Here is a 13290-nt window from a genome sequence, read left to right on the forward strand (position 1 = left end):
GAGTCCTCATATCCGAGGATCTCTCCTTATCGGCCAACACCACTGCAACGGTCAAGAGAGCACAACAGAGACTCCACTTCCTGAGAGTGCTCAGGAGGCACAACACCAAGAAGAAGCTGCTGGTGGCCTTCTACCAGGCCACCATTGAGAGTCTACTGACATATTGCATGTCAGTGTGGTATGCAGGCACATAAGAAAGCGCTCCAGAGAGTGGTAAAAACAGCAGAGAGAATCACCGGCTGCCCACTGCCCTCTCTGGAAGATATTGCCACCTCACGCTACCTCAGCTGAGCCACTAAAATCAGCAAGGACTCCACACACCCCGGTCACCACCTTTTCGAACTGTTGCCCTCTGGCAGGCGTTACAGGTCAGCCAAAGCACGCACCTCCCGACTCAGAGACAGTTTCTTCCCCAAAGCAATCTTCACACTCAACATGAAAAAACACTGAGTATTATTCATGCTGCTCTCTTCCATGCTGCTACACACCTTGAGCTTTTACTATCACCATGTACTGTACTGATTACTTACTTATTTTAATATCTAGTTTTTAACATTGTTTTAAAATTGTGTCCTGTGTTTTTATGTTTGTATATTATGCACCAGTGGAGTGGCAACAACAGTTTTGTTGTATGCAGTGCTTACAACGCCAAATAAAGGCATTTCATTTCATGTCACCTCGTAGGTCCCTATGTCTTCCCTCGCAAGGGACAGAATTCCATCTCTCACCAGTAGAGCTACCCTCCCCCCCCTCCTCTGCCCACCTGCCTGTCCTTTCTATAGGATGGATAAACCTGAATATTAAGTTCCCAGGCCCGATCCTCCTGCAGCCACGTCTCAGTAATCCCCACAATGTCATATCTACCAACCTTTAACTGAGCCTCAAGCTCATCTACTTTACTTCTTATACTTCACGCATTCATATACAATACTTTTAATTCATTACGCATCTCACCTTTCACATCGATACCTATTACACTTGGCCATACTCTCCTATCCCTTTGTGAGTTTTCGTTCCCGTTAATTCTGGGGTCATTAACTATCCCTTTATTCCCTTTCCCTTTAACTCTGTCCTTGACTATCCCATTTGACACCCCCCCCCCCCCCCCCACCTTATTTAGTTTTAAACCATCTGTGTAGCAGGGGCAAACCTGCCTGCCAGAATGCTGGTCCCCCACCATTTTTATATTAGTGTGTGTGACATACCCTGTAAACGTTCTCAGTAAGTGTTGTCATCATGTTCTGTAAGAAGGAGTTGAAACCGGTGTGCAGGATGGTTTTGGTGGAAACGGTTCTGAGCCCAGCAGAGGACTGTTGTAAAGCAGAGGCCGATTTTATGAAGCTGGTCACCGGTGTCCTGGTGTGTGGCTTGTGAATGTCACCCACAGACTGGGTAAATAACTTCATAAACCAGTGCAGAGAGAACTGGTACATGCAGTTCAGCTGCGACAACTCATCTATCACAAAGAACAAAATAGATCCACGTGTGGCCATGGGCAGGTACTTCTTACAAGCTGCCGTAATTTTCTTCTCGTTCTCCTCCGAGGCACTGATGCGAAGTTTTATCTCTTTGGACATATCTTTTGACTGCTGAAGGGTATCAATGAGGTCCTGGTCATCCAAAATATGCCCTTAAGAACAAGAAATGGTCACAATGAAAATACTGTGATGATAGAAAGATGACCTTCCTATTTCAGGAACCAAATCCAGCCCTACATACCTGGAAGATTCTCCCATTCACACCTTTAGTTTCAATTGCAGCTGGTGGCTATGCATTCAACTGTCTTGGCTCCAAGCCCTGAAATTGTCTTACATGTTCTCATTATTTAAGACATGAGCACATGAGTAGGAACAGATTATTCGCCACCTCGAGATTGCACCTTCATTCAGCAAAATCATGCATCTCAGTCGAGGCTCCTGTAATTACTTCTCAATCTTCCCAGTGTCCTCAGATATGTCTGATCAGGCCTGGGAGATCTATCTATCCTCATGAGCGTTAGGATGCCCAGCACCTCCTCCACAGTAAAACGAACTGTCCTGAAGACATCTCAACTATCCATCCCAAGACCATCCCTGGTCTTCATGACTTTCTCCACATCAAAAACAGAGAAGAAAGACTCACCTTCCCCTTCCCCTGTGCTAATAGGTGGCTAATATTGTGCCCTTGTTTAAGAAGGACAGCAAGGACAAGCCAGGGAACAACATGCCAATAAACCTAACATCAGTGGTGAGAAAACTCCTGGAGGGGGTTATGAGGATCAGGATCTATATGTATTTGGAAAGCCAAGGTTAGTCAGCATGGCTTTCTGCATGGGAAATCCTGTCACATGAATTTGAAGAGATGACCGAGGATTGATGAGAGCAGGACAGTAGACATTGTTTGACAAGGTTTTGCAATGGGATCCACAGTGAGCTAGCCAATTAGATACAAAATTGGCTTATAGAAAGGAGGCAGAGGTGGTCATGGAGGGTTGTTATACAGATTGGAGACCTGTGACCAGTAGTGTGCTGCATGTATCTGTGCTGAGGCTACTGCTGTTTGACATCTATATCGACAATTTGAAAAACAACTTTAGATAACAAATTTGAATAACATGGTCTGTAAGTTTGCAAATTACACAAAATGTGGTGGTATGGTGTTCAGTGAAGAGTTATCTAAGATTACAATGGGATCTAGATCAACCGGAAAAATTTAATCAGCCGATTTATGCTCCCTAAGTACGTCAGCTGTCATGTAAATAAAACTAAAACACTGCATATGCTGGAAATCTGAAATCAATAGAAAATGCTGGGAATACTCGGCAGGCTTATCACTATGCTGCCAAGGTTAGTGGGTATTAACTACAAGGAGAAGTTGGACAATCTTGGATTGGTTTCTCCAGAGTGTCAGAGGCTTTGGGAGACCTGATAGGTTTATTATGAGAAATACAGCTAGGGTAGACAGTCAGAATCTTTTTCCCCCAAGATAGAAATGTCAAAGACTAGAGGGGTATAAAGTAAATGGGGAAAGTTTGATGCAGATATGCATGACAAGTTTTCTTTTTATACTGTTTGGAACGTGATGCCAGAGGTGGCGGATGCCATATTTTGTTTTATAGGGCTTTTGGCACATGGATATGCAGGGAATGAAGGGATATGGACCACATACAGGAAGAGGAGATTAGTTTGACTTGGCATTATGTTCAACAAAGACACGGTGGTCCAATAGATCAGCTCCAGTGGCACACTGTTCTATGTTTTATGGAGACAGAAATAGAGTTAATGTTTCAGGTCAGAGATTTGAATATCTGATGACCTGCTGAGAAGACGAAGAGGCATTTGTAGGGTTGTGAGTTTTTGCATCTCTTGCTCAAAATATATGAGCAAAGGAATTAGAAGGAGGAGCAGGTCATCTGGCTCCTGGAGTCTGGACCACCAATCAATACAATCATGACTGATCTGACTAATCTTGGTTCTGCTTTATCGCTTACCCCCAACATCCTTTCATCACCTGGCCTTTTAAGTATCTATCTACTGTAAACATGTGCAAAGACAGTGTTTCCAATGTCTTTTAAGGAAGAGAATTCCAAAGATCCACGAAACCCTCAGGGAGAAAATGTAATCTTACCTATTTAAAGAGGTGACCTTTTTTTAACCAGTTATAGATTCTTACACAAGATCAGTCATCCTCCCCACAACCACCCTGTCAAGACACTGGGATATTATGTCTTAATCATGGCTCTTATAAATCCCTGAAGGTACTAGCCTAGAAAGGCATCACGAGATGCAAGCTACATCTGCCTAACCTTTCCTTTAAGAAAACCCCCTCATATCAGGTACTAATTTAGAGAACTTTTATGACCTCTTAATGCATGACCAACCTTCTTTGAATCGGGAGAGCAATATGGTTCTCCATTCGTGGTCTTAATAATGCTCTCTATCACTGAGGACTAGCCTCCCTACTATATCCAGTGTCCTTTGCAATATTCAGTAACATTCTGTTAGCGTTCCTAATTACTTGCAGAAAGCCTCTTTATGCCTATATATAATATAAACTAGAGGCAATTTAATCTTGTTTTCAATACAAAAACAAGCCCTTTCTGCCGAGAAACAAAAATAAAATATTGCTGATGCTAGAAAACTGAAATGAAAGCAGAAAATCCTATTACTGCTTAGCTGCTGAGATTACACGTTGGATACCAGTAACTTTGTTTTGTGATGAGCTTGCATTAAGTAGGAATTCGTATCAACATTTTCATTCCTTCTCTGTACTTGCAATAAAGCTGTAATCTAGCTCATCAATGTTCACTAACCATGCTTGTTCTTGCTGACCTATGGTAACTTCCAGCTGATCAATGCCTCAGTTTTAAAATTCTCACCCTTGTTTTTATATACCTCCTGAGCACTTAATTCTCCTCCACCTTCATAACTTCTAACCTTCCAGTATGGCGTCTTGATCATCCCCAAAGAAAGACTCAAAATGCTGGAAAAGGGGCGGCATGATGGCCTAGTGGTAAAGCTACTCTTACAGTGCCAGAGACCCGGGTACGATCGTGACTACAAGTGCTTGTCTGTACGGAGTTTGAATGTTCTCCCCATTACCACGTGGGCCTTCTCCGAGATCTTCGGTTTCCTCCCACACTCCAAGGACGACAGATGGCACAATGGGCTAAGTGTTCGGCTGGCAACCGGAAGGTAGCCGGTTCGAATCCCGCTTGGAGTGCATACTGTCGTTGTGTCCTTGGCCAAGACACTTCACCCACCTTTGCCTGTGTGTGAATGTGTGTGAGTGATTGGTGGTGGCCGGAGGGGCCGTAGGCGCAGATTGGCAGCCACGCTTCCGTCAGTCTGCCCCAGGGCAGCTGTGGCTACAGAAGTAGCTTACCACCACCGAGTGTGACTGAGGAGTGAATGAATAATGCGATGTAAAGCGCCTTGAGTATTAGAAAGGCGCTATATAAATCCCATCCATTAATGTGCACCCTCTCCCCTGTGACCTCGAGAATCCGAGAATATGTGTTCACAAGTTCACAAGTTACAGGAGTAGAATTAGACCATTCGGCCCATCGAGTCGACTCCGCCATTCAATCATGGCTGATCTCTGCCTCCTAATCCCATTTTCCTGCCTTCTCCCCATAACCCTTGATTGCCCATTCTAATCAAGAAAGTGTTCCCCCTCTCCCAGTCACTGAACTAACCCTGCTGTTCTGCTGTGTGCCAGCCACACTTCATTGGAAGTGGGTATAAGGAGCCACAGTTACTGGTCCATGATAATTGTGTCTCATTCGGCAAGCTTTTCTTATCACCGCAGAGCCTATTTGGTGCCTGTTTACTGCCCCTCACCATGACAACGGCTGCCATGCACAACCCAGAGTGGAGAATAACCGCACACCACCCGCTCTCCTTACCCTCGGTTTTCTGTAGCAAGGAGAGTGACCTGTTCTCCAGGTCCCTCAGGGTGCACAGGTCGCTGGCAATGCTCTGCAACAGCTGGCTGAGCTGATGCTCCACCTCGGGGTGCTGCCCCTTCACCACCCTGGACAGCAGCTGCTCCTGGAGCCCCTCGAACGTGGCTGTGAAGTTGATCATTGTGACCAGAATGCAGACGGCTGGCAGGTAGTTTGGTTTGGACATCCGGGTGGTCATGTACAGCCTGCACAGACATTGCAAACACAGTGAGCACATCACAATTTACTCATGTACGGTTGCAAGAGCTTAACCCCAAGTGCTGGACACCTCCTGGATTCATGCAGGGTGGCATTATTACCATGGTCATTGCCAGCGAGAGGCCTGCACGAATTTCCAAAGATTTACAATGCTCTTATGGAAACAAATTTCTTCTTACAGCAGACTCAACTAGCTGAGAATATGTATGTAACTCTGGGCTCTCCCCCCTGAGAAAGCAGCCTTTCAGAACAAAGGTCCCTCTCACAGTCACAGGGCAGGGTGGTGGATGTGTGTATTAAATTTAGCAAGGCCTTTGACAAGGTGCCGCATGGTAGGCTGGTCCAAAAGGTTAAATGACAAGGGATCTAGGGCGAGCAAACCTATTGGATATAAAAAAAGGGACAAAGCGCTGGAGTAACACAGCGGGACAATCAGCATCTCTGGCGAACATGGATAGGTGGTGTTTCGGGTCAGGACCCTTCTTCAGACCAATCAGTCTGAAGAACGGCCCCGACTGGAAACGTCACCAATCTATGTTCGCCAGAGATGTTGCTCGGCTCGCTGAGTTACTCCAGCACTTTGTGCCTTTTCTTGCAAATCAGCATCTGCAGTTCCTTGTGTCTACTTTCTTGGATGCAAAATTGGCTTGGTAGTAGGATGCAGAGGGTGATAGTGGATGGTTGCTTTTCAGATTGCAGGCTTGTAACAAGTGGCATATCACAAGAATTGATGCTGGGTCCACCGTTGTTGGACATATATATTAATGATCTGGATGAGAATGTTGGTGCTATGATTGTTGTTGTCGAAAACTTGGTAGCATAGGGAGGAGTAAGGAAGGTTAGTTTCCAAGTACTTGCTGCTAACACCCATTTCTACCTCTTAATCTTTCCTCAACCACCTTCTTTTCATGCTGCTTATCTGACTTTCAGGAAGTGAGCAGCATAGGATTTCCTGACCAAAATATTATGAAGACCTGAAGAAGGGTTTCGGCCCGAAACGTTGCCTATTTCCTTCGCTCCATAGATGCTGCTGCACCCGCTGAGTTTCTCCAGCTTTTTTGTGTATCTTCTATTATGAAGACCTAATCGTTGTCTGTGTACTAACTCTCCTCCGCAGCCAAGAAACCACCCATCCTTTGGTAACTACTCTGGCTCCCTGGGGCCTGAGTTCAACTTCTTGCTGCTCCATCACTAAAACCATCCTTTCCTTCCCATCGCTGTCCTTGCCTGAACTCCTGGCTGCTCAGACTCGCGTTAGAAAGAGAGACTGAGAGGGACCACAAGTGTTCATCATCCCGACAGAGACTGAGGGAGAATCCGGATTGACCTCAGACTGTGACCACTGGCTGATGAGCTTAGAAACAGGGGATATTGTCAGAATAAAACAGAGGACATTTTGGACTGATTACAGAGAAGAAATTACAGCACTCAGAGTGCGATGAGGAGCCCTGTGGAAGTCTCCACGTGGAGGCTGTGGAGACTCAGTCACTGATTTCAGTCAAAACAGGAATGAGAAGATTTTCGGATATCCTAGGAAATAAGGAATATGGTGGTGGGCTTGAAAATAGTGCTGAGGTGGAATGATCAGCAGTGATCAGGATAAATGGTGGAGAAGGCTTGAGGGCCTGAATAGTCGACTCCTTCTCCTGGTTCTTGTGCTCCAATGCTCATAACAAGAGCCTGACCACTTCCCACCTCTTGTGAGACATCTGTCAGCAAAGGCGAGTGTTGATGATGAAAGTCATCATTGGTGTTAGAGTGCCAGCACAGGCCTCGGCCATCTGAGGGAGAGAACCCTTTGGCCCCACACATCCGCAATCATCTGTTGCCGGCCCTCTTTGTTCTGGCCCTTTCATACCTCCAGTTCCCTCCTCTATACTTTCAGTCTGAACAAAGGTCCCGACCCAAAATATCACCCATCCTTTTTCTCCAGTGATGCTGCCTGACCCACTGAGTTACTCCGGCACTTTGTGTCTATCCCCACTTATATGCTCCTTTGACAGGCCACACCCCCTGCATGGAGGGTTTCGGCCCGAAACGTTGCCTATTTCCTTCGCTCCATAGATGCTGCTGCACCCGCTGAGTTTCTCCAGCATTTTTGTGTATCCTGCATGGATAACTCCAGTTTCCTGATATATGTGCTTTATCCCCAAATAAGGTACACCAAGGGATTAATAGGTGGACAGAGGAAACAAGTCAAAACTTCTGGAAAAAGTGAATGAGCAACCCCAGCCAGGCCCATGACCACTCAAAATGGACAGGAGCATTCCAGACAACACTGAGCTCCTGGATTCACTTGTCGGGAGTGTATCATCTCCTGGGTACCCCACCTACCCTGCCAGTCCATGGCCACCTTCCACCCGTGGCAGGGTTTTCAGGTCCTACTTCGACATGATCGGCCACATCAGAACCCATAAAACTGGACCTGAAAGTGGGGTTTGATCTGAGCAGAGAGAGAGAGAGTGAGACTGAATTACCTGAAGTTGGAGTTGTACTCTACTTCCGTGTTGCCAATCTTGATGAAGTCATGACCATCTCGAGTAGAAATATCCCGCAGGAGAATCGGCCTCAGACCAGGATCCAGTTGCTCCGTTACATCCTGTGCAATATGTAGACTTTCTTTACACATGGCAATTCTCCTACCATTTTCCTCTTCCTCAAATGGAGCAGGACAGGAACAGCCGAGTGAGAGAGGAGAGCCCCCTCCATCCTGAGCCACCGCGCACACCCAGGGCAGTGTTTAGATGGAGTTCAGTTCCCTCTTCACTGTCCCATTACATACTTCCAGGATATGGACAGTGAAGCACTCTCTGCACTATCCTGACACACACTTTCAGGGATGATTAGTCACAGTGAATCTCTCTCTGCACTCTCCCATCAAACACTCCCAGGATTAGACAAAGAGTGAAGCTCCCTCTGCACGGTCCTGTTACCCATTTCCAGGATACTGTTAGACATAGAGTGAAGCTCCCACTACATTGTCCCATTATCTGTGGTGGCCTTATCTCTATGTCCCCACAGCCAGTCAGTGCCTCTTCAGTGGCATGACCCTCCCTTGTGTAGGCAGTAGTGACAGGTGGGGGTCACTTAAGGCAGTGTTGGTCCATCAGTTGCTATGGCAGCTACGATGCTGTCTTCATCCTGATGACTGGGTGGTTTGTGCTTGGCCCTGGGTACGGAGATCACTGTAGGCAAGACCTTGCTGGTGATGGACAACCTGGAGATGTTTGATCAAATTCCCTGGCCTTCATTCCCGATGAGCTCCTCACAGCTGCACCATCCGGGAGAGGTGACGTTAGGACCACACTCGTGTTGCTTCAGCTGCAGGAAATCAGCCTTTGGAATATCTTATCCTTCCAGAGGCAGATATTATAGGGATCGCTTGGAAGGAGTAGGTAGGAGAGAATTATCCTGTCCAAGGCAATGGCTGACTGCATCTTCAGGATCACAGACAGACCAGGATGCCTCCCCTACAATGAGATGGACATGATTGACAGCTACCTGATGGACAACAACTCCACCCCTCAGCCAAATGTTAGGAAAGTTGGAAAAATGTTTGAAACTATTTATACGGAGAACTACGCAACTTCCTTAGCTGGGAGTCTAAGCCCCGTTGAAGGAGCCTGGGTAACAAGAATTAGAGGTGAAAATTGCCACTTGGTTGTGGACGGGACTTGTACAAATGCAGAGTGTTGTTCATGAACCAACTGGTGACCTCTATGCTGTGGTATCAGTTGGTCACTTGGGATGTGCCACCAAGACTCAGAGGCAGCTGGTTGAGGTCTGGGCAAAGGAAAATGCTGGGTTTCTGCCATGTTTCTGTATATCCCAACAGAGGGCAGTCAGTCTACGATGTGCATTTCCTTTCTGGCTGTAATCCTACACCTTCAGGCCCTGGAGGGAGAACTGCAGGTACTGCACAACACTCTCCCGCATAGCTGTGCAGCCAGCATATTTTATTTGCAAGTGGCACTGCCCTCAAGGTAGCATCACTTCCCTCTACAACCAGTAGGTCTACCTCTCCGAGGGAATTACAAACTCTAGGTTATAATCAGTTTTGTTAGAGTTTCTCTACTTATTCCACGTCACGTGGTAGCGATTCTTGTTTCTGCAAGCTCTTGACTTCCTTACCCTGGTCTATCATCTGGAGACATGGTCCACTCTGCCACCTGGCTGTGAGGGAGATCCCAGGGAAGATTTCACATTGGGGACATTGGGTGAGCAGCATTTGATAAAGTTATGGCTGTGGACCAGCTCTTTAACCAGTTCTGGGACTTCCAGGCCCCATCATCCATGTGGCCTGGACAATTCTGCAGGCCATGCGGAATTTAGGAGGTTGCAGAGAGCTTGCTCCTCGAGCTTTGACTACACTTCAGCCTCGCGTTCTTGACCTTGGGGGACGATGCAAAAAGATATGAGCTAGACACGGATCTCGTTCTGCTCCTGAACCAGGCCATGTTCCAGCAGTGGGTCTATCTGAGATAGTGTCTATGCCGGTGGCTTGCTTCCACCTTGGTGAAGGAATGCGCCATGTTGGTGATCTACCTGTGATCATGGTGTTGCAGGTGGATAGAGGGCATGGAGGACATCACAGTGGCGCAGCTAGTACACCTGTTGCCTCACAGCACCAGAGACCAGGCTCAATCCTGACCTTGGGTGCTATTTGTGTGCAGTTTGCATGTTCCAATGAGTGCGTGGGTTTCCTCCGGGCGTTTTAGTTTCCTCCCACATCCCTAAAATGGGCAACTGGGTAACATAGGATTAATGTAGGTTTGGTGTAAATGGGTGGTTACAGGTCACTGTTGACTGGGTGGGTTGAAGTGCCTATTCCTAGGTATGTTACAAAACTTACCTTCAGCGGCGCTGCAGTTCTGCCACTGGCCATGTGCGCGACTTTGGCGTCTTTGAGAGGGGGGCGGGATTAAAATGCCGTTTTCTCCTGCCTGTCGGAGTCGATCTTTCTCAGCCTGTTCAACTGCTGCAGAAAAATCGCTCCGACATCCATTCTCTTAAGTTTTTAAAAAATATCGCTGGACAATTCAATTGCTGGAGTAAAATAAAAATCGACTTCTAACGGCGTCATTGCCGACAACGGGACGGATGTCCCGTACGGGACAAATAAAGGTAAGCCATTTATTTTACATATAAACTTGCTTCTTAGGATTACTTTAATCGAAATTTTACGTTGTGAAAAGGTGATTTAGGCCCCATACAAACAGGCAGTGTTTTCCCTGCCGATATGGGGTTTAAATTCACCTCAAACCGCAACATTCCAAACAATCGCGTTCCACAAAATCCCACTCGTAAGATGATTTAAATGGTCATTAATTTACGGGAATTAAACACTAAATTCCTTCCATTTGGCCTATAAATTCATGACAATGAGATTTTAAAATCATGTTATATTGTGAATTCTTGTGTGAATGTTATTTGGACACTTAGGCTATTTAAAAATGTTAACCTTTTCTTAAGAAATGGATAGATGTTTAGATCTAGTAATTGAATTTTGCAATTAGCTTTAATTATGTAACTAACTAATTATATGCTTTAATCTCAGGTCATCCAAGTAAGATTGTTTCATATTTGTTTCAGAATGCTTCGATCTACAATAACTGAAAATTTCATTCAGTTTTCTTAATTTTTAAGAAAGTTATGGGCTTTAGACTGTCCTCGATCACAGCTTTTGAGTTAAGTCAATGGAAAAGCAATAGGGAACAAGATGCTAATTTCCGAGTATGAAAATGGCCATAACTTTTCTAATACTGAAGATATGAAAATGAATTAGGTGTCAAATTAAACTTCCTTTTATGTTTTATCTGATGGGATAAATTGCAGACTTGATTTTTAAAATCTCAAAATTGTATAACATTGTTACTATTCCAACGTTGGACGACATGAATTTAAGGTGTTTTTTTCTTTGGTGCCTTTAAACAAAATTTGAAACTAAACCTAAAATGCACACCAAGCTTTCTATTCACTTACATGCAGCAGGACTGGATGTCCCATTTGCATGGCAGTCACCACTGAGTTCATGTAGTTGGGGTTGGTAGCCAGGAGAATGAACAGTTCCTCGCCTTCCATCTTCTTAATCCATTTAACAGCCTGTCCTTGAGGGTCAATGAGTAAGGGCCAGTATTCGCCCATCTTCACCAGGATAGCGTTCTCAGTCGAATGGTTATCCGGAGGCAGACCCACGTTCTGCAAATTGCGAACCTGGTCAGAAAATATATTGTGTTAGAAGGTATTACGTATAAGGAGAGGTTGGACAAACTTTGATGGTTTTCTTTGGGGTGTTGAAGGCAGACGGCAACCAAATAGAAGTTTATAAAAAGATGTGACAAAGTTAGTGTAGACGGAACCCTTTTCCCAGGGTGGCAATGTCAAAGGTTAGAGGGCATAGCTTTAAGGTGAGAGCAGAAATGCTTAAAGGAGATATCTGGGAAAAATGTGCATCATTGTCTCCTGTAACCTGCTGCACACTTTCCCCACCTCTACCCAATCAAAGACCGTTCCTTGCCTTCCACATCACCTATCTGAACTTCGTTCATTTTCACCACTGAGTATACAATGGTTCTATGATGATTTTCTTTTGTCATTCCCGGCTTGTTCCAGAAATAAATTTGCTCACTCACTGGCTTCTCAGCATCTCCGACACCTTCTGACATCTCCCAGCATCTCGTGCAGGAAGGAACTGCAGATGCTGGTTTAAATCGAAGATAGACACAAAATGCTGGAGTAATTCAGCGGGACAGGCAGTACCTCTGGAGAGAAGGAATGGGGGACGTTTCGGATCGAGACCCCTTCCCAGTTCTCCAACCAGTCTTACTGACTCTGACTCCATTTTATCTCTGTTTGCTTTGTTGTTACCTTCTCCCAACTAACAATGTTCTATTCTACATTTTCCTTGATCTCGATTCACTTTGTCCTGTTTTCACACCTTACACTTCATCCATACACTTCCTTATCTATGCACCGCACACTCCTCTGACATCAGTCTGAAGAAGGGTCTTGACCCGAAACGTCACCCATTCCTTCTCTCCAGAGATGTTGCCTGTCCCGCTGAGTTACTTCAGTATTTTGTGTCTAACCCCCAGCATCTCCCTGTACATTCCAGCATTATGCACCTTTTACTGACATTTCCCGCCATCCTCTCAACCTAACCACCCACCCACTGCAGTCCCCAGTGGAAGATTTCCTTATACATTTGTGGGAAGTGGGCATTGGTGGTGAGGCCTTTTCTAGACCTTTTTTGGTTCTAAACGGTAGCTCTTAAGGGCATTTCAGGGGGCAGTTAAAGAGTCATCGGAGGGAGCAGCACAGTGGTGCAGTTTGTAGAGCTGGGACCTTGCAGCTCCAGCGACCCAGGTTCAATCCTGACCTCCGGTGCTATCTGAGTGACGTTTGTTTGTTCTCCCCGTGACCAAATGGCTTTCCCGAAGGTCTGCTTAATTGGATTTTATAAATTAGCCCCAGTGAGTGTAGGTGGCAGGAGAGTTGGTGAGAGTTAGTCACAGAGACATACAGCTCAGAAACAGGCACTTCAGCCCACCAAACCAACCATCCCAATCTACCCTTCACCTGGCACTTAGTCCATAACCTACTATGCCTTGACAATTCCAGGTACTTCTTAAACATTGTCTAATATC

General features: G+C 45.7%; 1 protein-coding gene across 1 annotated transcript in view; it reads right to left on the minus strand.

Moving 5' to 3' along the window:
• Nucleotides 1-13290, minus strand: part of dnah14 (dynein axonemal heavy chain 14) — a 435381-nt gene that overhangs the window by 54551 nt on the left and 367540 nt on the right. Inside the window, 4 exon segments of the mRNA XM_033020484.1 lie at nucleotides 1206-1630; nucleotides 5387-5631; nucleotides 8122-8243; nucleotides 11627-11857. Coding sequence (XP_032876375.1) covers nucleotides 1206-1630; nucleotides 5387-5631; nucleotides 8122-8243; nucleotides 11627-11857 — 1023 coding nt within the window.

This window comes from Amblyraja radiata, chromosome 5, assembly GCF_010909765.2.
Source record: "Amblyraja radiata isolate CabotCenter1 chromosome 5, sAmbRad1.1.pri, whole genome shotgun sequence".
In the NCBI taxonomy this organism is placed as follows: domain Eukaryota; kingdom Metazoa; phylum Chordata; class Chondrichthyes; order Rajiformes; family Rajidae; genus Amblyraja; species Amblyraja radiata.